This window comes from Corvus cornix, chromosome 8 (genome assembly GCF_000738735.6).
Source record: "Corvus cornix cornix isolate S_Up_H32 chromosome 8, ASM73873v5, whole genome shotgun sequence".
In the NCBI taxonomy this organism is placed as follows: Eukaryota; Metazoa; Chordata; class Aves; order Passeriformes; family Corvidae; genus Corvus; species Corvus cornix.
Window position 1 is genome coordinate 6,617,470 of NC_046338.1, and position 25,919 is coordinate 6,643,388.

Genomic DNA, 25,919 nt, shown 5'->3' on the forward strand with positions numbered 1-25,919 from the left:
ATAATCTGAATCACAACTGGCCCCAATGCCAGTGGCATTCTGTTTTAAGAACATCCAGACCATACAGTGATTTTGTCTCACTAGTTTCTGAAGAAAGGACTGCAGAAAAATTAGGTGACAACCCTATCAATTGCTATAAAGCAGACAGAACCACAGTAAATAGGGCTGGTTATAAAATACCACTTTCTTAAATGGAGAGTGCATTTTTTTTTAATGGGCTGGTGAATGTTGTAAAGTGTATGTATATATGTATATAATCAATATATGTGCATATACATATACAGGTAGATGGAAGAATGGTGTTTTTCAGAGCCAAGTCTTTAACCAGACCAAATTAACCACTTCTGCTTTTTACTATGGCATGGCGAGGTACATTTAAGGATGAATTAAGCAAGCTGTAAATTTAAGAACAAACTCATTCTGTGGCTTGAAATTAATTATTATAACCAACATGGTAACTTAATCTCACAAAAACACGAGTTTATTAATAGGTGAAGGAGCTGAAGAACCACACAGTCCATCCAGCCCTCTGATAGAGTTTCCTAATCTCAGTTACGAAATTCAATGCTGCAGTTTTACAAGGTACATATTCTCAATTAGTGAATGTTACAGAACATAAACATGAAGTGAATATTTGTATTAATGAGATTCAAACAAGTCAACTGAAAGAAGTATCAACTCTAGTTATAACACATGGTGAAAAGAATCAAATTTGGAATGTGATCATATATACTGTTGTACATCAGACAATATGTACACTGTTTCATATTGCATGACATTCATAGCATATTCATAGAAAAGTCAAACTAAATGATGGCTTAAAAACTGTTATTATCACTGAAATTTGCTCACTATGTTTTAAAGTGTTGATATTGACTGAGTTAATATTTTCATTGTGTAAAAATACTGTATATAGTAGAAACCCTTCAGCATCTTCCACATTTAAATAAATGAAAGTTACAGTTTGGTATTTGGTGTTCAACAGCTTAAATTAAATGGCCGATTCTTTCTGGCCTTCGGAAGGAAAAACAAATCATGAATATGCTCAATCTGGTTTGACTAGAACGTTTCTCTCTTGAAGACCTTGCTTCTGGAATCAGAGACTAAACCTCTACCTCGGCTGAGGTGCAGCTGGGAATACTAAAACATCTGAACACACTTAAAAAGGTGGAAAGTCCATAGCCATTCTACACACTTTCATTTATTGTCTGGACAATTAAAGTACAAATAATTCAAACACAACAAGGTTATGAAAAAAACATTTACAATACTTTCCCTCAGAAATGATCTAAACTAGCAAGGTTAACATGAAGTCATTCATTATAACTAAAGTATACAACTGCCTGGTCCTAAGAAAGATTTTTTAAATTATTATTATTATTCAGATAGTAAAACACATCGTAGAGAAAAGATTCTGACATGCCTTCCCCACTAATGCTTAGCAAATGCATCAAAACTTTCCCAGCAAACTGCGCTCATTCATAGCAGATGATGTATAAAGGTTTCCCTGAACATTGAATGAGTGTTCCTTTAAACTAAAATCTAACATTGTTAAAGTAAAAAACTGATAAAATTATGATGCAGCCTTTGCTTTTAGATATTTGTCTACTACAAAAGTTTGCCTCTTCAGTGTGAAAAAACAATACTTAGTCTACATGCAGTTAGTGGGTATAGCATGGAAAAAATGCACAAAATAAGCACAAGTTATAAATAACCATAACGTTTTATTACCATTAAGACTAAACTTGTATTGAAAAGATTTTATATAACAAGACAAGAAAAGCAATAGCAAATTTAACTATCAACTAGATTATGCATAGCGAGTAACTGTTTCTAGTACTCAGGGAAGAGCATGACCCTTTTTTGTTTTAAATATATAACCGTACAAAGCACAAACATACTAAAATGATCAGTGCACTGGACATGGGAGAGCACCCCCTCAGTCATTTTGTTCCCTTAGCTCTGTTTTCCCCAATCTGAATTACATTAAAATAAAGACCCAGTTGTTTTCTTTTCTACTGTGCAGTAAGAAAAAATATTCACAACAAACATGACAATATATCAAACAATATTTCTACACAAGTTACCTTGATACCTCTGTCACTTAAGTATCATAAGAAAACATTTTAAGACATATACAAACAAAACTAGCAAAGTGTTACAACTTATAATAAATTAACCAAAAGAAAAAATAACTTTATATATATATATATTTATATTATATATACACATACACACACAACAAAATGACACAATAATATGCTTCTTCCCATAGTTTAAGTAAACAAATAAGTAGACTAGCCAAACTAGCTATATTTGATTTTGGCCATATGCATCACATCGGCAATTAAATAAATAAGTGTTTCAAGCAACATAAACAGTGTTCCAAATGTGCCAACACAGCCCAATTATATTAGCTTGGGCTATAAAGTGAATTTGAAAATTCTTAACAAATTTAAAGCAAATGTATTTTTTTCTAAACACATTACATTTAACTATGATACTAAGATATGTAAATAATTTTGTAGCACCTACTGCTCAAACCAAGGAAGTTTTTGATCAAAAAATTAATTTTTTTAACTTTTGTTCTGCTGATATCCCATACTGATGACTTAAAGAAAAACCGTCTTGCAACTCATCTCCTTGCTTTTGGGTTTTGACTGTGGGTAACTGCGTGCCTGGGAAGAACACTCTCCCGTACTGTATTTAATATTTTTATTACATGCTATGAAAAGATACGAAGATCATCTGTTTGTAGCCCATCCTTCAAAAAACAATCTACTAATCCAGTTTAAAACACACATCTTGATCTCTAAAAAGTTACCAGTGCAGTATGAACATGACAAAGTTGTCAATTTCCCCTAAATTAGCCAGTCAAAATATTTTTTCTCAAATCCAGATTCTCTTGTAAAAATTCTTTATATTTTATAAAAATAGATTTTTCTTGAAACCCATTTTCAGCAAAGAGACCACCTCTTTGGCAACATTGTTAATGTTATTTAAATTGTTATGTCATCAGGTATCCCCCGTTACCCCATTCCCTAACAGAAGACTGTTTAGTTCACATGATACAAAAGAAAAAAGGAAAAATAAAAAAAGTTGCAAAATTATGTTCTTCTTTTTGCAATTTTTATTGTTCCTCTTTAATTTGTGTGGGGGGTTTACCAATCTGATTCAATCAATGTTTTGAAAAAACAGAAAAGAAAACAAAAATTTTTTTTTTCCTCGCTTTTAATCCCATTAGTTCGTAAAAATTGTTTTTGTTTTATTATTTTTTCAAATGAGTGAATGGTCATCTTAAAAAGACCCACCTTCAAGGAAGGTAGTAAAACTAGCTGGCCGGGTAAAAATCCCTGCACATTGTTATCTATGTATATTATATTCAACAACGACAGCTATGAAAGAACATTCAATGCATCAAAGGTTTTTTTTTTTTCTAAGCATTATAAAATCCTTTCCTGTTCCTCACAGGATATCCAATGTTTTAATACTTAGGCAACACTGGCTTATAAAGTCCATGGTTGAATATAAGCCTTGAAGAGTTTTTTTTTTTGTTTTGTTTTGTTCGTATATATATTTATATATATATATTTTAGTAAGTAAGGATATGAAATTCAGGATTTGTGGGTTTTATTGGTTTTAAAGGAAACTTGCAATACTCTGTCTCCTAAACGGTATCCATTAAGGCTGGCAATCGCCATGGCAGCTTCGTCGTAGTTGGTCATGGTGACAAAGCCAAATCCCTTGCACTTGTTGGTGTTGAAATCACGGATCACCTTGACATTATTGACCGCTCCAAAGGGACCAAACAATTGCCACAGCACACTCTCATCCGAGTCGGGAGACAAGTTGTAGACGAAGATGCACCATCCAGTCCCGGTGTGACCAGGGATATTCATTCCCACAAGGCTCGTCATACCATCAATTGTGATCGGAGAAAACCTACCGAGCAAAAAGAGGGGTCTATTCTAAATAAATCTCTTGGCACAAGCTATAGGGATCCAAGAATTTAAAGTAAATAAGCCAGTGGTACTGAAGGTTCTGGATCCTGTCCCTGGAAGAGGGCCACAGAGCCACCCTTGCTCTCTAACTCCTACCCAAGTGGAGGGGAGCTGTACTAAATAAAATTGCCAAATCTGGGCATAAATGCAACTTCCTCCAAGTATAAGCCCTGCTCAGACGTGTACAAAGCCCTCAGGAAAGAAATGCTTGAGGACAATCTGAGTCAGGGAGGGCCTGCACATGCTGTGATAAACAACAGCTCACGTAAAAAGGGCCTGTAGAAATTTGCCCCTTATTCCCAGCACCGAAATAAGTTTCAGGACAACGGAGATCTAATCCTTCATCTCCTACTAGTCTGCAGTGAAAAAACCCAAGCAAACTTCAAGACCTATTTTAAAGTTTAATAAGAAATGCCTTTGTCAGAATTCAGCTATAACAGTAGCTTCTTCAGCTAAAAATACTATTAGAGAGATGGCTCTAAGTGGTAGATTTTATTTCTCCTAACATGGTCCTTAATTGACATACGCTGGGGAAAAAAAATCCAGGTAATAAAAAGTCCTAGAGCCAGCCACATATCAAAGAAAATTTATGAAGCAATTGCAGAGTAAGTAGAACATAAATACAATTAATGAGCATGTCAACTGATACCTTCATACTGTGAGGCGTCATTTCCATGACAGGCTTTAGGTTCTTCAGAAAGGGACTAACTCCCAGATTTCAACAGAGCACCCTAACATTTCTCCCTCGTTGTCCTTTGGGACTTTACCTCGAACATCCAAAGAGAGCAGATAAAGCCAGGTGTTTACAAACACAGAACCATCGAGAGATAAAAAAGGCTGGGTAGGATCTGTGGAGATCATCTGATCAGCCTCCTGCTCCAAGCAAGACAAACTTCTCAAATGAGATCTGCTGCTCATGACCCTGCAGAGGGGAAGCTTAGGAAATCTCCAAGGACAGGAACTCTGCTCCCACAGCCTCTGCTCCAGGGCTCCATCCTCACTGTGAATGAGTTTCCCTTATCCTCAAGTCGAATTTCCCCTGCTGCAGCCTGTCCCTGCTGACTCTTGTCCTCTCGCGTTTGACCTCTGCAAAAAGCTCAGCTTCACCTTCTTTCTGAAGCCCCTTGTAGGCAACTGAAGGCAGCAGTCAGGGGCTAAACTCCACATTTGCCTTTCCCGAATTTCAGCGTGTTCCTGCAGCTTTCCAAGGTCTCCCCAGTGGCAGCCATGGCCAGCAGCAGCAACAGCCCCTGCTCCTCACCAATTTACTGTCACCCGCTAATGCAAGGAGGGCGCAGCACAGCCCATGACTCAGGTTATTAATGAAGATGTTAAGCAGTATCAGCCCTCAGGATCAACATAATTTTCCTTTCATCAGTGTGGAAAAAAATTGACATGCCTTCTGAAGCTACACTTTGGGATATGTTTTAAAATAACAACTGCACAGAGGAAATGTCTTAAAAATCCAGTTTCACATGTACCTTCAATATGATGAGTTTTAATACCAGAACAGAATAATTCCTCAGGATTTTCTGAGCGATGATTGAGGGAGCAGAGGGAGGGACTCTGGTGCTGAGTGAGCTCTTGTGCTCTTCAAAACTTCTTACACTTCTAATAATTTCCACACACATTTAGCAATCCGCACAATATTATGCGGTGTATATTAAATAACCATAAAGGAAACTGCACACTTGATGGTTGCTCACTGTTCTGTTGATGCCTGATGGCACTTTTTATGTATATTCCGGGAAAAAGAAGACACTTGGAATATATATCTTAAGCTGAGGATCATCACTGGGGTGTAGCTACACTGTAAATGAGCAGTTCACAAATGCTCACAGCATCAGATCCTCAGGAAGGTTTGCAGACAGTTTATTAAAAATACATGGCAATTTTCCAACTCAACTTCACTTTTGCAAATCCCCATCTCAACATATTTTAGTTTTTCTCCCGCACAGTGAAACCAGTGACATTATCACAACATTACAGCACAGAAAGGCTGGCCACAGCCGATTTCTACTGCTCCTTCCACCACAGGTAGAAGTAAGGATTGGAAATAAGGCACAGCCAGGGCTTGTACAAGCCAACAGCTTCAGCTCATTTTGAAATCTGGAAGATGGGACTTCAAGCCCATTGCTGGCCAGTGCCGACTGTGCCAGTAACAGGTATAAGGCAGCAAACACTGCTTTTCTGGAATGCTTAAATGTAATGTGAAATACAACAATAAGGGATACACCACACTCTAAGGATGCTGTAAAACCTGTACATTGCAAAGCTGTGCATGTCACAATGCATTATCAGGCTTTGCATTTTAAAGAAATGCTGCACCAATGTAAAGGGTTAAAGTTTCCTACAGTTCACTGGAGAGCAGCTTTTCCCTGGAAACCTTTAGGAGCTCTGCAGCTTTCAACTATTTATGTGCCATGAGCACAGCAGCTGCTGTAAATCCAACAAAACACGCACAAAACTGGTGCAAGCGTATTGACATAAATACAAGATCGCCTATCGCATAAGGAGCTTTGCTACTAACAAGTGATCTGAAACTAGCCTCAATAAAACCTTTTTCCACATCAGCATGTCTCATTTTCCATCAGTACCACACAGTTAGCACAGGGAGAGCCAATCTCATGTTTCAGAAGCAGCTTCAGAAATTATCAGTGCGGTATTTTTTGTGACCTTGTGCCTATAAATTCAGGATTTGCTAGTGCAGGTACAACTGCCAAGGTTTGCTGAGAGGAGATAAGAACTAATTTAAGATGCCTGCAAAATGACTGTAAACACTGCTGTGTTCTTACAGTAACACTGCAGACAATATTGAGAAAGCCGATGTATAACCTATAAAGGCAGGAAATTGCTCTTTCCCTCTGTTCAGACTCAGCCTATCCTGCACCACACACCAATCCAATTCCAGGGAAGCAGCAGCAAAAACCCAGGGAAACCTCCCAGAACAAACCCATCCTTCTGACATTGACTTGCACGTGACAGACACTCGACCAGGAATTTTTCCATGTTTCTGACAAGCTTTCAAGGAACAAAAAAGGTGGGAGAACAGAGAAGGGCTGTGTGATAAAATCAGGCAGGGGGTTCTGACTCACCATATTCCCACCACCACTAAGGATATTCCGACATAACCAATGTGCCCATTGCACCAGCACTGGTGCTTCTGGGAAGAGTTCTGACTATTGCTCTTGTGAGTACTCTTAAGATTTCAGATCTGTACTGAATTACCTAGGAGTTAAACCCCACATTACTGTCTTGCTACTAGCTAGTGTAAAGAGATACTTACCATACCTTTTTAGAGGATGAGCTTCAAAAAGAAAAAGCTCAAATAATTTTCACTTGTGGTGAGTAGACCATTTCAGAAGATTAAGTAGTACTTTCTCGTCTTAATTTGGACATCTTAGGGTAACACCAGGAATAAGACAACACCTTTGTTTTGCTGCAAGGGTCGCTTATACTGATGTTGCCATTAAAAGAAACACTAACAACACATCTCATTTTAGCTATCAGATCAAACATACTCATGGAACAGCAGAAATGTTGACAAATCAGCTGAGCTTTCACACATGCGTGCACATACAAACACACAGCTATTTTAAACAAACAAAAAAATTAATTTCAAGGACTGAAAAAAAAATTCAAAGTATTAAACCTGTAACAAAAGAAACTTCGGGCTGATTGAGGTGCACACAGCTGTATTTTCAAGTCAAACTTACAATGCCAGATGTGGGAGGAACAGATTTAGATAACAGCAGCCTAATTCTGATTTTGACTTAAATTTTCCACTATCACATGAGAGATTTGTTAAAAAAAAAAAATCAAGTTAATAGTTTTGATTCTGGAAAAAGCACCACTTAGCAGAGCAACTGTAATTTGAATGCTTGTAGCTGTGGCACCTAAACCATTTGAGAAGCCCACCTGTAAATAAAAAAAGGTTGAAAAGCCCCACAGAACTTGTGCGTGAGGCCTTTAAAGTAACAAAACCAACTGAAGTCCAAACTTAAAAAGAATTTGACATGCTGGTGGAAGAAAAGAAGGAATAAAAAAAATAAAGTTAGTGAATTAAAAAAAAAAAATAAATTGTAGCACCAATCTGTGCCAACACGGACATCTGGCAATCTGTGGAATTCTAATTACCTCTTTACGCCATAGGCCATATTAAGCAAATTGTCCAGCCTGAAAAGAGAAGGAGGGTCTTTGGGTTAATGTCTCACAGATGGCAAGATCGCTCAATGGAACTATTATTAATAGCGTTCCATTTTCAAAGAAGAAACGTTCAACAAGTTTCCCACACATCTAAGGAGCCTAACAACTCCCAGCCTGCTTTGTTAAGTCTGAGGTTGTGCTTAAATTTCCACCAGAGCATTTAAAAGCCTTTTTTAAACTTGTCTACAGTCTTAGAGGAAACCTTAACCTCCAGAGTTTGGTTTTAAAAAATATCCACTTAGGATTTGACTTTTTGTTTATAATTCAACTTGTTTTTTGTAATTCAACTGCTCACCTGATATCCACCGTTAAGTCAGAAATAAAATGTCAAGTCCAAAACTGCTGGAACGGGAAGAATTCTTGACTATCTGCTTTAACACAATACGTTCTCCCCATTTTATTACATGTATTTAGTATTAATCCTTCATGATATGTCAATCTAAACTGACCACCAAATTTTGCAGAATATAATCATCTGCTTTCCATGGCACCACAATAAAGTCCTTCTATCCATGGAATGATTCAGTGATAACCTCAATGGACACAGCTGCGTGCCAAAGACACAAAAACAAGTGTAAATTTAATGTATCCAATGACTGACTTTTTATGATCTTTAATTCATTAGCACTTTTCATCACTGACAAACTAAAATTACTTTTGAATAATTCTCTAAAGCCAGCGTGCAACGCAGTTATGCAAATATGTCCAAGTTTTCTTTCTTGAAGGCAGACTTTATTTGAAAGCTGGGCTCCTTGAGAACTATTAAGTATAAAAGTAATAGGAACATCACATATTGCTAACTCTGCCTTATGCATCAGATGGAAACAGTACATTCAGAATGCAAAGCATAAAACATCCCCAAAAGCATCTGAAGACTCACACCAAAGCCTAATACAAGGGCTCTTTATACTAAGAGCAGATAGCTCAGGCTAATAAATTTAATGATACTCCTGCTGACTGGGACAGACTCAGCTTTTTTCCTGCTACCAATCCACTGTCATTAACATCAAAGTCTAAGCTGCATCAAAACTGTAGTAATATAGCAGAAAATAAAAGCATTACCCAAAAAGAGAGAAAGAACAGGATAGTCACTGCTCATTTGATTATCAGTGTAACTCTACTCTGTCCTCCCTTTTTCAGCCTTCATGAGATCTGATTGTACAGTACTTCAGCTGTTTTAGTAAATACAACATGACTACTGCTGTCAGCAGATTTTCCTCCTCATTCTCCAGGAAAGAATATTTAATTTTACAAAGAAAATCAGGTCAGCCTACGCAACTAAAGCATATTTTCCTGCACAGCACCTGCCCCACATTGTCATTGCTGGTGGAACTTCAGTTCTTTTCCAGGTAATTACCTGAATCTCTGAGCCTGGTGGTGAAGTGGTCCAGGGTAGCGTCTGTTGGGAGACTGATACAGCTGTGAAAGGAGTGCCTGGCTTGTTTTCTGGCTGGGATTATTGGCAAACTTCACAGTAATTGGTTCTGTAGCACCACTAGGCTTCTGGCCATTTAGTCCCTTTATGGCTTCTTCTGCCTCTATTCTCTTATCAAAACGGATAAATCCCACACCTCGAGAAACCCCTGGGAAGTAAAAACATGTGAAGAGATGAATATTCGTAGGAACAGCCTCATCTATGTGATGAGCATGAGCTGAATGTTAGGTTTGACTTCACACAATAGGTGGTTTGCAAATTAAGAAAAGTCCTGTAAAGAAAAATCCTCTTCCCAACCTGACATCTCCAAAATCAGCCCCTACCGTATTTAACAATGATTTTAAGTAAACCACATTCTGTATTTTAATATTCCCTCTTTAAAGAGGCAGCAGGTATACCTCCAGTTACATTTAAAAGGAACTAGGTATGGCATTTTACAGTAAAAGTCAAAAAACCCCAGCTGCAGACATTTGCAGTTTTGCCATTTCCAGAGAAACATGCACATTATCAAGAAAAGTTTTCTTTTAACCTGTGACTTGATCAACCAGAATCCGTGAGGTGATGATGCGCCCATATTGTGAGAATAACTGCTCTAATTCTTTCTGGGTCATGGTTTTGGGAAGGCCGCTGACATACAAGTTTGCATCCCGGATGGATGCTGAACTTGGACGGGCATATGACACCTACGGAGAGAAAAGGAAAGCAGTGTTAGTGAGCTAGAGCCACCCTCGGCATTTTGGACAGATAATGTTCTGTTCTTCCACAAGACATCGCCCTGCAGTTCAGACAGGACCTGTTCTGAAAAACCAGCAGAGCCAGGAAAGGCTGGAAGAACAAAGGAAGAGCTACAGAGACCTTAAAACAGACACAAGGGTTCTTGAAGTGCAGTCATAAAATAACTATTGTTCAGAGGTAGATTAACATGCAACTTCCCACACATGGCGCTGTAAATTTGCCCCCATGGGTGTGGGTGTGTGGATGATTTGCTGTAGCCAACCTTGCACTCCCAAGCTCCTGCATGTTTTTCTTTTCCCCCTCCCGAGTGTCTGAAACAGAGCAGGTTATTTGCGGAGTGATCTTTTGTGCTCTCTCTCTTTGTGTTTGCATCCTGAGCTGGCAAGATCTGTTCTGGATGAACAGTAAAGTACTGGTGAAATTAGACAAAATGAACATCTGCTCAGGGAGCTGTATACTGACACTCATTGTCGGATCTGCAATTTATCACGAGAAGTTCCCTTGCATTATAAAGCCCAGAATCAGACCATAAAATATTATGACCAAGCAAACAAGAAAATCTAGCTGTGGCACTGCATGTGTGCTGTTGGAAAATTACTAATTCAATCCTCTTAACTGCTCTTCTACCTATGAATCAGATTTATAATTGTAATAGGTGCATAAAAAGCCTTCTGCACTTTTAAAATAATATATACATTTAGGATACACATTTAACATCATAAAAACACTTCCTGGATGAAGCCTAATGACAAATATTCAGCACAGATCATGAATTACTTTGCAGTACATCTGAAAAAGCATTGGAAGCCAAGCTGAATATTCTGCGCTTCATTTTGATTTATTTCAATATAAACAGATCAGTACTCTCCTGCATTATGTCTTAAAATGTGTCTAGGAAGGAAGTGGGGGGGTTCCCATCACGAATGCAACACATTCAGCAACCGTCTTTCCCTCTTCCCGAGTCTCAGACTGAACACAGATGATGTCAAATGGATGTCTATGTGCTTTATGTGTCAAAGAGTTGTCTTTATGCGCTCCACACCTAAAAATAGATGTTGACTCAACACAGAAAATTATGTTAATGACTAATATTTGCTTCCACAATCTTCTCTGCATAATAGCAGACAAACTCTAAAGATTCTAGATTTTAAGGTTTTTGGCAATTTCTTTATAACTTATGTGTTTGTCCATAACCTTTTAAATCTAACATTTACAGAGAAGGCTGGAGAGAGGAGGTGGAAAATTCAGGGAAAGAAATATGAAATAGAGGTTAGATAAAACATTTGCATCAATGGAGGCAAGCTCAGGCACACAGTACAAAGGCTCAAGCAGACATGGGGAGCAGAGAAATCTTCGGGGGCTGAAAGGAAGAGGGATATTGGGGTAGAAATCATTCTGTGCGACAGCCCACAACCTCCTGATGGGGTGCAGCATTTCCATCACTTCCCTGCTGGTCCTGAACACCCCTCCGATGGATCCAGGGCCAGAACACACATGGATGGCACCGCTTGGCTTTTATGTAACAAAGCTCAATCCAGGCCTGAGGGGACACCAGGGATAATCACACAGTGCTTTCACCTACAGCTTGGTTTGGTGCTGAGGCATTTGGAAAAGCAGACTCTTCACTCCCCACTCTGCAAATGCCTTACCTTGAGAGGGTTCTGTAAGAATTCAGGCACCTACAGTTTAACATACTTTAGGAATAACAGTTTAAAAAAATACTTAGGAGACTCTCTGGAATGAGGGTAGGGATCTTACCTGTTCCTCAAAACTGAGAGAAGCAAAATGAATAAAGTTCCTGGGAAAACAGCCAGGAGTTTCCTTTGGGTTTCTCACTCCGGCACATTCGTTAACCAAATGCCACGTTACAGGGAGGATGAAAAGTATTGGGATATGCAAAAAACACTACTTCCCAGAGCAATGAGTGCCTGACATTTTACATACATATATATATATATATATATATATATATATACACACACACACACAGTTCTACTTACAGAAGGCTCTCTGCTCTCGTGGGCCCTGCAAGCAGGCAGAGGAAGGAGAGGCTGCTCACACTCCCAACCCCTCCACTCGCAGCACATGTGAACACCTATTGCTGCTCAGGTCTAGTTTTTATTTCCTCCCGCAATCAAACATTCAGGCTGCAGGGGAGCCTGAGCCAAAGAAAGAAGCTGCCAAAAGCAACTCAGCCGTCTTTAATATCAAGGAGAAAAGGTTGCAGAGCTGAATGGACTCAAGGCTAGTAATGTCAATTATTTATCTGCTTTTGAATCTTTTTCATCTTCCCTCCGAGGTCAGCCAATGACAAATCGATCGGTTAGAGTGTGCCATCCTGCTTTCAAGCTATTATTCAGTTAGTGCTGGGGACGGGATGTTTTCCTGCGTGCGAGCTATCAAAGGAGGAGATCGCCCACCCTGACCCTCCATCACACCAGAAGCTCCTTATGCTGTGCAAGTTAAAATGGGAGCAAAAACCAGCTCCCATTTTATCCCTGCAAACCGCGAAGTGCTGGGTGAGGACGCAGCATTAATTCTTTATATTCACACTTAAAAATGATTTTTTTTTCCCATTCCTTTGCTCACGGCAGTGTTAGCACCCTGTAATGAAACAGAGCATTGAAAAAGAAAAAAGTATGGAATCCTAGCCACCACAAAGAATTCAAATAATGAGCTGGAGAACATCAAACTACTGTTTGACCCAGGCATTTCTCAGCATTAAAATGTTTGTCCACTTGTACAACAGCTGAAGGTCGAACCATGGTTTTGGATTTCACTGCATAAGATCATTTAGGAGTTCTGCAGTCAAATTTGCAAGGAAGATAATAAAATATTACACAATTCATTTTATGGCTTGCTGGCCTCAGATATTAGTTTCTATAAATACATATATACTAACTGAAAAACATTTAATAGGACATTTCTCATCTGACATTGAACATTAGTCTGTATAAGGGCTTCTCTTCATAATAAACAGCCATCTCCAGAGGCTGCACCACTCTCTCCCAACACCACTGCAGCATCAGAAGAGGTTCAGCATTTCATATCTTCCATGGCAAAGCACATTTTTTTCAGGTGCACAGAAAATATCTCCAAGTTCAAGTAATTATCTTCCCTATTGATTTCCTACGTGTTTTCCCATATAGAAAACTTTCTGAAGAATTTCTAACCTCGAGACTCTTCAGAACATAAATTGAAGCAGTCTGGCCTTTCCAAGCCAGAGCCCACAGCAAAGGCACCCAGAGGCATGAACGCATCCCGTTTGTCTTACGGTACAAGGAACAGCAGCCATTTGAACACTGACACTTAACCACTTTGCTGCTGCTCCCTGGGAGAGAAACCTTCAGCTCCTGTACTAATCCTGGACTTCTCAAACATCAAGTCCGTTTCTAGAAGCCTCCTTGTAAAATTTAACTCCAGTCTTCTCATAAGAGAAACTGCACCATCCTTTCCTGGAATGATGTGCTCTGCCAGCAGAGCCATCCTGCCCTGGACACATCTAAGCAACAACCAAGCAACTCATCTTGCAGATACTAACCTTCTCTGAGATGTGTCACCTTGCTCTGCATCTCCTGCTCCTCACCTGGAGAATGGGAAACCACCCAGGAGCCTTGAACCAGGGTGCACTGCGTGGCAGCACAGGCACCCAAGAACCACCAAGCCACCCACCCACAGCACCTGCAGTCCCTGGGACATGTCTCCAATCACAAGCAGCTAAGGTGCAGTCAGTGTTAAGTGACTCCCTGGGCAGCTTTCAAAAGGTTTGTGTGACATTCAAAAAACACCAGACTTCTTGGTGACCTTAATACAGAGACTTTGCTTTGTCTTTGCTTGACATTCTCTGAGATACAGGATTTCTTGTATGATCTTTGGAGTCAGTCACTTGGCTTTTTTCTGCCTGAAATCCAGTTTAAAATGGGGACAACCCTTCCCTCACTTGCTGCCCCTTATGCCACTAGTCAGACTGGAAGTGCTTTAACACAACTGCTCAAAAGCCTCACACATGTAAATAAGCACAGTATCACTTGTTTAAGGCACATCCAGAACTAGAAGTAAAATCTGCTTAGCACCAGTGAACAGGCTATGGCAGAAAGAGACGTTTCCCCACAGCCACTTCCAGACCCTCATCTGTGCCCTCATTTTCTGCAAAACCAGATTTGAGACACCCTCCTGTGAAAGCTGCATGCTTTGTCACAACAAGCGAACACAAAAGCCCTCTGGTCCAGAGGCTGAAGATCAGGATCTGGAATACTTTCATATCTGATGCTTGCACTGCTTTGTCCTTTCTCTTCCCTAAGCCCTTGGCTGGGGGATGGAGGGGAGTGACAATGCACTTTACTGTTGAGCAATTCGATGCCATTTTACAGAGATTAATTATAATTGCAGGTACAATGGTCTATCCCATCATTTCAGGAAAGACACCCATAGATAATAACCTAGAAACACTCTTGGCTGTATCAAGAGCAAGGCTAAGAGAAATAATTGCTCTGGCTCCATAGAATGAAAAGGACTCACTGGCAAAACTGAAGCAGTAAAAAGAGAAATTGCGATTAAGAGAAGATGCAAGAAATTAAGAGGCAAAGACACTCTGGTGCCTGCTGAAAGCAGCAGAACCAAAGCTGAACCTTCAAATGCAGCACTGAAAGGTCTGCTGAGCAGCAGCATCACTGCAGGCACAAAGGGTGCAGGAGGGTTTGTTAACAAGCACTACAGAGTCAAAAGGGTTACACTGACAGAGGGTCCTAAAGAGCACAACAGGAGCACACTTAGTTGAGGCTTTCCACGTCTGTGGCACCTTTAAAGTTTCTCATCCAAGGCTTTGTCTTGGGGAGCAGCAGCCAGAGCAGATGACCCTTCTCTGACTGTGAGCTACCATAAAAGAGAACAAGCAGTCACCTCAATTTCCAAAGGAGCTATAAGCTACATCCCAAATCTGCACCTTGTACCTGGTAATGTGAATTTTCAAAAAAAGGAATAAAGGGGCATACAAGACACTCAAAAATTCAAATCCCTCCTTGCTGCAGTCCAACATATTCAGCTACTCCCAATATCTTCCAACACCCCAACCTTCCAAATCTTCCTTGCAGAGCATCCAAGCTCCTCCTGTGCCTTGCCCTGATCTCTCTTGTACACCCTTCTCCTTACCACCCAGCCTCACTCAACATCCCATTTCTTCCCCGGGACAGGAGGCTGCAGGCAGTGTCCAGCAGGCTCAGTGGCCCTGGGGAGACTATGGAAGAACACTGTTGGAAAACGCCAGGTTTTTGGCTGAGCACTGCACCAAGGGCACCCAACACCCGAGCTCTGCTACCAGCACTGCCAGCAATCCAGCGCTTCCTGGCTGCAGCAACCCAAACCGTGCTGAACTCCCCCCACGCCTCCCAAGCAGTTTGGGATGGGGAGCAGGAGATGCAGGTCTCTTCCCCACCACTCCCTGCTGCAATTCCTCCTCCTGCCCTGTGCCTCCTGCGCCACCTCCTCCACCGAGCGCGGCTGGAAGGCAATCTTTTTGACAAATGACTTTGTAGGACGGAGAAGACTGAGGCTGCTGTTATTTGGTTACCCTACAGTGACAGGATGGTTTGTAGTTTTGTGGACAATTACAAGAATTAGCACAGACAGATTTAGAGGCTGAGTTTTGTGGAAATAGCTGGCATTTTGAAAAATGCCAGAGAAACCAAGATAAATAGGAAGATCTTTCAGCAGTAACATTACTACTTTATTTTCAGAAAAAGCAGGATTACTTTCTCCCACAGCCTTATCTGCTGTATTTAAACTAGGACCATCCAGACCTATTGATCAAAACAGGAGAGTAAAGCAGAAATACAGAATTTCATGCTATTTAATCAATTTAACTGAAAATTAAAATAACTAGAAAAAACCTCTGAGCACAGAGGAACCATCCTATCCATTTGGTAATTTATCATGTGATAGATTTGATGGATTTAAAAACTGGGGGTTATCAAGGGCTCAGAGAACCTAGATTCCTTCTCCCCTCACCGGAGACATCTCCCTTTGCTCCAGCAGTGTCACAGCGTGTACCTGCTCCTGTGAGTGAAGGAAGAAGCAAACCTATTTCTCAGGCAACAGAGAAAAAGGAAGAGAGGGGTGCACAAGACTGCACTTCAGGGAGTCACTGGCTCTTTTTAGATTTCAAGCTTTCTTTCAAAACTGTTCTGCTCTTGTTCCAATGAAGCCAGGTCACCTGAATCCCCAAGTAAATTGTAAAACACTTCCTTCGCATCCTTTCAGGTGGTGTCCTTTTTTCAGGGCAAAGCAGCAGTTTAAACAATCTGTACCCCATGCATCACACATCTCATTTTCCTTCTGATATTTGATGCAACTGAATTGCCAGGCAATCTTCAACAGCAGCAGTGACCTTTCATAAGCTTTTATGGATGGGTAAATTTAATTTCTAAAAATAGATTCAATTTCTGGAATATATACTTATTTCAACACACAGTCTCTTCCCTCATTCTAAACTGTTTTGCAGAATTATGTCAAGCTTTAGCTGTAAAAATAAAGTGAAGCTTTTCTCCCTCACAAGAAGATGATGCTGCTATGAAATGGCATAAATAAAATATGCACTATGATCAGTTGAAGAGGAACAAAATGTGTATAACCTATTACCACCAAACACAACACTCCCTCCAATGCTTTTCCCAAACACATATTCTGTAAATTGTCACCTCTCAACTTTGACTTGAAAGGGCATCATTGACTTAAATAAAATGCACATAAGTATTTTAGCTGCTAGAGTGAAAAGGGATTATTTATCATAACAATGACAGAATAAAAAAGCCATTTCTTCAGTTATTTTAGTCCACACATCAGAGCTGACTGTGCCTGGCTGTTCTGCTGATCCTGCTATAAAGCCACTTCCTCCTGCAACTGCATGGCTGTTTTGCAAGGCATCAGGAGAGAGAGAACATTAAGCTGCCACAAAAATATTACAGAAGTGAAAAGGACAGCATTTGGGGCCACATGCATAAAATATATATATTATTTTTAAACAGGAATTAAGCCTTGTGCAGTCAAAAAATGAGTGCAAATACAACTCCCCAGAGCCACCTCATGTTCAGTCTAGGTGCAAGAACAGCAGAGCCCACAACACAGATGGGACACAGCCAGCAGGACCACAGTGACCTTGGCAAGCATAAGTAATTTGCCACTGTAAGAGGGCTTTCACAGATTATTCATTTTAACTTTCTTTCCACCAAAACAGCTTCCAAAAGGCAGCCAGAGAAATTCTACCTGCAGGGCTGTACCGACATATATAAGCAGAGGCCAAGGTTCAGCCCATCCATCAACAGGATATTTACAAATTCATTCTGGGGCAAAAATCTCAGCCACATTCATGAAGAAAACAGAACAAAGTACTGTTCAGTACTCTTCCAGCTCAATGTTATTCCATTAAATATTTTTTAGCCTACAAAACTATATGCCACCGAATTCCTTTCTAGATGTTCTCTTGAGAGAGCACATTTTTAGTAAGTGTAAAGGGCATCTGTAGCTAAAGTAATCGAGTCTGATAATTAAATATAGTAATTCCACAAGTTTAAATACTTCAACCTTACAAAGAATGAAGTGAGATGCTGCAAAGTGGCACGTGGGGGAAACTGGCAAGCAAGGAGGTTCAGCAGTGCCGAGTATGGTTCCTCATCACCTCCAAACCCCTTGGACACCAGGGATCTTCTCCAGCAACACAAATGCCACTGGCAGCTCTAAACACACCTGATTTACCCTCTCAGTGTGAACACTGGGAAACCTCCACCCCCCACTGCACAGCACCAGGGAAGCAGACCTAATTTATCAAGATTTCCAGAAGTAACGCACAATTAAAACTAGAAAAAAACCAAGGGGGCAAAGGTGAGGTAATTGCATGCAATTCTGCAATGCAAAATTGGGTTGGAAACTGCTGATTAGATGTCCCTGTGGCCAAAATTTTGGGTACTGGGATAGAAGACTCCCTTAGGTTGGTTTTAGGCAACTGCATAAACTCAAGTTTTATCTAAAAAAGAAAAAATCCTATGCTTCCTCCTGAACTTATGCATCTCCTGTGCATGTAGATTAGCTCAATCTCTTTGCTTATTATGATATAGTAACAGCTTTCAAGAACTCTCCCCAAAATGTCCTTTTTTTTCTATGCAACTCCACGAGTTATTAATAAACATGAAAACCTCAAACCAAACAAATCAATGAATTTCTAAAACTTATACCAAATTAAAAAACATTCCACAAAGATGTTGCATGGGAAGTTTCATGCAAAAAAAAAGTCTTACTACAGCTGATAAAGAAAGGCATAATGGTTTAATTTTGCATGTGAGAAATGTATAATAATTGGTGTGGGTTGCAGTTTCTGGAGGTCTTTCATAGCACAAGTTTCCTGTAACCTTGAAATATTATTAATGCAATAGCATTGCTCTGGTTCACAAAAAAAGAACAGAGGCAAAGCAACAGAGGTACTTAGGGACAAGAAATGCAGTACTTTGCTACGGCTGAATAATGTTCAAAATATACATGTGCTGTATGAAAAACTGATCTAGATTTTTCAAGTTCTACTAAGTTTTTAATAAGTATTTTCAAAATATTTTTCTCCTAGATAATGTGCCTTTAAAAGCAATTTGGAGAGCAACTTTTCACTGTAAGTGGAAACTGCTGAGTCCAAGCCTGCATTTCCACCTGCACCAGTTGATAAGATGGTAGATTTTGCTGCCTTGCCTTCCATATTTCCTGTAAGTGTTTCCATTAACTCTACAAAACCATGCTGTGAGCATTTTGATGTATGGCCCACATACATATCTGTGGGATGGAATCTGGATGGTCTAAGGGAGGTTTGGAAGCAGCCTTTTATATGTAATCCATGCAGCAACTCCATCACTTTCATAACCCTCAGCTCAGCACTTGTGCTCCTCACTGATCAAACAGATCGGGGGAAAAACTTGCCCGAAACAATCCTTAGAAATACACCAGAATCCAACAAATATTTTTGCTTCAGGGTAGACCATTTTGTCCAAACCACAATCTTTAGCAAGAATGTCAAAACTACAGTATTGACCACATTACACTATATCTCATTTGCAAGTTACAACATCACTGACATTACTTATACCAGTACTCACTACAGTAAAAATTCTATTTTTATATTCTTAACATTTTCAGCTTTGAAATACAAATTTAACTACAGAAGAAAAATTAAGAAAATGGTGCAAATCAAAAGCCAGTATTCAAAACATGATCAAAGCAGTTTCAGATAATTTGAATCTGATCTGCTGTTTGTTCCCCTTCAATTTTTTGATTCACATCCCTTAAGCTGTATTATTTGTCAGAATTTGGGATGTGGAAATCTTCTGTAAGCTGTTTCAGAACAGCTTTATCAGCCATGCAGCAGAAACTGTGACAGTGTAGAAGCTTGCTTTTCTTGTGAGACCACTAAAGAAGGTCATTGAATAACTAATGGTCTATTACAACAATGAAATAAGAGACTTCAGTGGGAAGCCTCCAGCTTTTAAAAGAATAAATCAAATTAAGGATGTGGAAATTGAGAAAAAAATTATTTTTCAGAATGACATATTCTAACTTGTGAGAAACATGCTTTCAACACCTGATAATGACAGGAGTGTCACTAAATGAACTCTGTGTCAAAGTATTTCCCATTAAAACATAAGGAAACATGTAACTTGTGAATACACCATCACGTACTTCACTTGTTTATGGATAATGGTATCACTCTGGCTGTTTTATTCTACATTTAAGCCTCACTGTCATGCTTTAAGGAGCTTCCTGTTACTTTCCCCTCCCTTTAACAATAGCAGCAATTTCAGAGAAGAGAGATTTCATCTTCTGCATGTCTGCTCTTTGTTCCAAGGAGGAGCTCGTTAACCCCCTTACAATGGAAAATAAAATAGTGACGAAATTGCCAGAAACAGTTTCGACTACTTCCTCCCCTTCCTGAATTGAGCAAAAGGCATTTTATATTGTCTTACCTTTATGGTTTTGGTCTGGAGTCTGAGTCCATTTAAAGTGTTAATGGCTTTCTCTGCATCCTTTGGATCAATGTAGTTAACGAATCCATACCCTAAACTCTGCCCTGTTGAAACACAAGACATAAAGAAAAAAGGACTCAGTATTTTTCGGCACAGGAACACAACTTCCAAGAGCGGGAGCACAATTTTCGTTTCATCCCTGCTTTCCCTTTCAGCATCCATGCTGTTCTTCACCATTTCTTTATCTCCTTAATACAGGGAGAGCCATCATAACTTTAAATTGCTGCTCTGAAGATCCTTCTGTAAGAAGAAGCAGCAACCCCTCACCCTGCCTTCCCCAGGAGTTTACTGAAAAGCACGTATGAGGCTTGACAGCAACAGAATTGTGTAACAGTTTTGTGCTGAGCTCCTAATAAATATAACTGGCTGACCTGCCAGTAATGAGGCCACCTCTTAACACACACTTATGATTTTGCTACTGTTTAAAAGCAAGTTTTGAAGTATTTAAACCACAGAATTAGGAAACTGCGTTTTTACACTAACCTTGGAGGAGCTGAGGAACAGAAAGCCACCTTTACATCTCGTTTTGCTGCTCAGTGAGCAACCAGTAAATAGGAGGAGAAGGGACAGCCCAAATTGCAGCTGGGCATGGGACCACATTAAAACTCCCCTCCGAGCAGTTGAGATGACAGCAAACCCAAACAGTGCAACAACTGCTGCTGTGCACGGGATGGCAGGAGTCCACTTCAGCAGCCAAAAGCACTTCAACAGCTTCTGTTTCACCAGCGAGATCCGTGCGTGTGTTTGCAGCAGAAAGAGACACAGTTTATAATTGGGATAAATGACACGGGGCTGGAGAGGCCAGGCCATGCTGTCGGCACCACAGGATCATGGACACTCACAGGGCTGTGGGGCTGCAGAGGGTTTGAGAACCCACTCCACAGGGATCTCTTCCCAATTCCCAAGTAGCAGCTTTGCAGCACCAATTCTATTAATGCAACGTGACAGACAGCCGCTTCCAGATCCCTTCCTTCGAGCATCCTACTGAACTTATTTTGCATGTTTAGAAAACACAGCTCTTTTTTTTTTTTTCTTGTGTTAAGGCACATGATCTTAGAAACCCACAGAGATAACGACATTTCAAGAATCAGCGAGCCCAAGCAGGCAGGTGAACCGCCCTGTATTCCAACCACACTCCCTCTCAAACACCCTTCCGTGTATCTGGAGCACAGCAAGCCAAAAAAACCCCTGTCCCTTGGCGCTGATGTGCAGAGGATCAAAATGCTCCTGCTCACAGGCAGTGAGAAAGGAAACATGTGAAAATCCCTCCCAAGGAGAGGAACAGCATTTGTGGAGGTTTCTAGCCACAGGAGCAGCAAGCAGCGACCCAGCTCCTGCTCACCGGGAGGAAGGGGAGGTTGGGAAGGCAGCTGCACACCAAGTGCCTTGATGTCCCCTGGAGGCACAGATCCTGCCTCCCAGCACAAAGCTTTGTTTCTTTGTCTCCTGGACTACAAAAAAGCATCTGTGTGTTTCTCAAAGTCAGACACCACCAAAAATACAGCGTTTGCTGTAACACAAATACAGGGAATGCTTCTGCCTTATGAATTCAGATCAAAGCCCTAAAAGCTGCTAACTATGCAATGGAAGACTTTAAAAATCCATGGAAACACTGCAGTTCATGCCTGAAATGCCCACATGCAGGCGCAAGGATAAGAAATTACTGTTTTAACATACAATACAGCCAGGGAGCAATTCCATCCCATGAATTTAACTTCAGAAAAAAAGTGTAAAAACATACTCTGTCTTCCTGGAGAGCTGAATTAATCTCAAAAATATTCTTACCTAAGTTACATGACATAAACCAAGAAAGACCTGAAGTCTGGCTGAGCACAAAGCCTGGAGCAGAAATACTGTAAAGATACTTTCCCTGCCATGCCTTCCTCTGCTTGCCTACCTGAGGTATTTTATACAGCCCCAATCCCTGTGCCTCTGAACATATCAAGTCTTTAATACATTTAATCCTAAACAATCCTAGGGAGAGGAAAGCCATTCTCTAGGAAACATGCCTCTTTTTATAGGGGGAAGACAACTCAAGGATCAGAGCTTGGATAACCTGTGTTTGTATCCATTCTTTTCCCTCTTAATCACCTCTGGACTTCAGAGGTACACGGAGAGCAGGAGTAGCTGACGTGAGGCCTTGGGATTTATGTCCAAACATCTGACCCTGGGCTTCCATGTCCAGCCACTGCTATTCTCAAGACACATGGACTGACCAACCTCTACAATGTATACCCTGTTTTTCAACAACCTCCCACAGAAAAATTCTTACTTCTGGAAGTACTTGCACAAGAGAGACCACAGACAGCAAACCCACAGACAGCACTAGCAGCAGGGAAGGGAAATAAATGGCAATACAAGAAAAGAATGAGATCACAATTACACAAAACGTTTTTTTTGAGCTCCCCAGTAACATTCAAGTTATTTAGATATCATCATCTCTCATTCTCACTACCAACTGGCAATGGATAAATATATTTTCTCCAACACAAATAAGGCTGGTCTTGTCTGCATTCAGGACCTGGCTTAATGAAAACTATTACACTGTCATACCATTTTTCTTTCAAATAACAGGTCTGCAGAAACACTATTTCTTCTTGTTAGTGTATATACTCCTGAACATCAAGAAATATACAAAACTTGTAACAGGACTGCAGGCCTGTTAGTCAGAAGCTATTGGTTATAAATTCATATCCCACTGATTGCTGTATTAGCAGTACTATATTCTCACCAAAAAAGGCTGAATATTCAATTCTGAGCATGGAATTTGTTAATTCAATGAATACCCTTCTAATCTTAAAAACTCCACACCCTTCACAGCCCATTGAAATCTTGGTGCAGTTGTTTCCACCAGCAAATTCCTGCTGCTGCTTTCTGGCACAGACCTCACTGTACCAGTGAAGCTGAAGGGAGAAAAACCTTCCAATTAAGAGCTTTCCACTTCAGGGGCATATTTTGTTTGGTTACTTTGTATTTTCAACCATCTCTCCCCTAAATATTACCATGTGTTTGCAGACTGACACAAACCACCCCAGTCTCAAAAAACTGAAAAGCTCAGACAAAAAACTAATTTGTGAAAAGCTTTATGATGACTGTGGCAAACATCAAAGTTTTACTGTGCTAAACATTTACAGTTAAGAAGCCCAAAAAATTTACACACGGAGCTAAAAATATTATTTTCAAATTCCTCTCAAGAGCAATATACCTTATGTCAGACAAAACAACATCTAGATACAAAACAACTAAAAATTGTTACAGGTAAAGAAGGAAAAGGATTTGTTCCAGAATACAGTAAACAGTATGAACTTCCCTATTTTCTTCATCATGTGCTCGTATTGCATGTACTCCAAAAGGGTAACACTTCTTTGGACACAATCTGGCAGCACAAAGCAAGCAGCTGGACCTCTCAGTGGGATCCCACACAGACACTGTAGTTCATTCCCATGCTACACTTCCCAGGAACAGCACCGTAAATAGTAAATATTTTCTGTGATTTGGAATCCAATAGTTCATCGCATGCTGTGATTCAGTAGGTCAGGCAAGCGATATTTCTAGATGATCCTAAAACAACACCTTGTTATCTTGCTATTCCCACTGCTCTTTCTGAATGTTTTATCTAGCAGCAGAAAATGTATAGTGGACCTCCCAGAATCTGGTAAGGAACAGGTCTAAAAAGTGAGCAGTAACAGGGTTAGAAGTTACCAAGGACTTAACAGTATTAAAAAAAAAAGCAGGCAAAGCCAAGCCCAAGCTGGTTATGTACATGTTTTGCATTTTAGAAAGTTCCATTTCAAAGCTGAAAATTATGCTTAAAACAAGCCACGAGAAAGAAGATGGGGACAAAAAAAAAAAAAAAAAAAAAAAAAAAAAAAAAAAAAAAAAATCAATTTACCCTGTATTATTTACATCCAAAAACCTGTAACTATGAAAAAGGCAGAGTCAAAGACCCGTACCTTCCTTTAATTCCTCTATAAGCCAGTCTGCTTTGGCCCATTTCACATTTATTTTAAGAGATAAAGGGAAAACACATAGAAAAAAAACGCCCTGTGAATTAGAACAAAAATGTCATAGAAAACAGAAAAAAAAGCACAAAACCTCTCGGCCAGTAAAGGCTGGAATAACAAAAGAATTTTTTTTTTTTTAGGTTACAGAAAAGACATCCTGTAACACTCATCCTGACTCACCAGGAGATACTAACAGTAACAGCACAGAGACAACAGGCATTATGTACACCTGAAGAAGTATGTGAAGGTATAACTAGCAACCCAGGTGAATGATAAACAGGAGTTCCTAAAATTATTTTTGTTTAAAATTAGATGCTCTGGATTACTTGCAGAGAACAAACTCCAAAAAAGAGGGGCTAATGGCTCTCTCGTGATCAACAAATTCCAGGAGCCTGGAGGAAAAAATTTTTGCACTGAAACTCAAAAAGTGAAGACTGGATGACCCAAGTAAGCACAGGCCCAGCTGTCTAACGCCGAGCAAGGCAAAATTACAGAATCTTCAGTGGTAGACTCTAATAATAAAGAATTAGTGAGGGGTAATAAAATCAATGTCAATCAAATTAAGTCTATGCAAAATAGATTCTGTCAAACTAAACTGACAACCTCCTTGATGAGATTACAAGTTTGACCTATAAATTTTAAGAATGCCATTAAATCAACATTGATATACTTGGTCTTCTCTAAGGGACTTGATTTGGTACTGCTTATTAATTGACTAAAACAAAATTAACATAGCACACATTAAATGGATTAAAAAAGCCAACGGATTTCTTACTGGGAATTGTGAACAGGAGGTCACCAGAAAGACACTCTCCTACAGGTCTATCTCAGGAAACAGATCTTGGCCCTAAATTGTTTATTTCCACTGGTAAGTGGAAAAAACCCAAACTCCTTGCTCATGAAAATTGACTGTAGAAAGACAGGAGGAGCAGAGGATAAGTACAAAGAGAACAGAGGGAAGGTATAAAGCAATTTAAGATCCTCAATAAACCACAAATACACACATTTAGATAGCACAAAGATTACATCCTGACAAACCAAGTTAACTGTGGCATACTTTAGGAATGCTCAGCTGAAAGACTGACACAGGCCTACAACATTGACAAAAGAGTTAGAATTATTCTTGCCATAAAAGTCACACAATCAGAAAGGGAAAGAAAAATTGCTGCTTCTGATCAGCCTGTGCTTTGCTGAGGAAGAGCCCGCTCCTGGTGCATGTGCTCCAAGTGAAACACTGATGCCGTGGTGATGGTGCCATGAGAACTGACTACAGCATAAGACCTCCTTCAATTGAGATAAGGGGGTCAATCTGCCTACCTGATCAAAAAAGTTGAAGCTGAACCTGAACACTACTACATTAGTATTCACCTGAAGTACAAATTAATTTTTTTTTTTCTTACTAATGTCTGTCCATGGAGTTACATATCCCAAGTCCCACTGCTTGGCAAGTGAAACCAGACTAGAAACAATATAGTGAATGCTGTTTTCC

General features: G+C 39.9%; 1 protein-coding gene across 9 annotated transcripts in view; it reads right to left on the reverse strand.

Moving 5' to 3' along the window:
* Positions 1-459: 459 nt before the first annotated feature.
* Positions 460-25,919, reverse strand: part of ELAVL4 (ELAV like RNA binding protein 4) — a 100,315-nt gene continuing 74,855 nt past the window's right edge. For all 9 annotated transcript variants that reach the window (XM_010408852.4, XM_039556117.1, XM_010408854.4 and 6 more), the window contains exons 3-7: positions 20,367-20,470; positions 10,172-10,325; positions 9,565-9,790; positions 8,139-8,177; positions 460-3,942 (exon numbers count right to left, since the gene is read on the reverse strand). In XM_010408852.4, the coding sequence (XP_010407154.1) occupies positions 3,615-3,942; positions 8,139-8,177; positions 9,565-9,790; positions 10,172-10,325; positions 20,367-20,470 (851 nt within the window). In that variant the 3' untranslated portion in view covers positions 460-3,614. The remainder of the gene's footprint in view (positions 3,943-8,138; positions 8,178-9,564; positions 9,791-10,171; positions 10,326-20,366; positions 20,471-25,919) is intronic.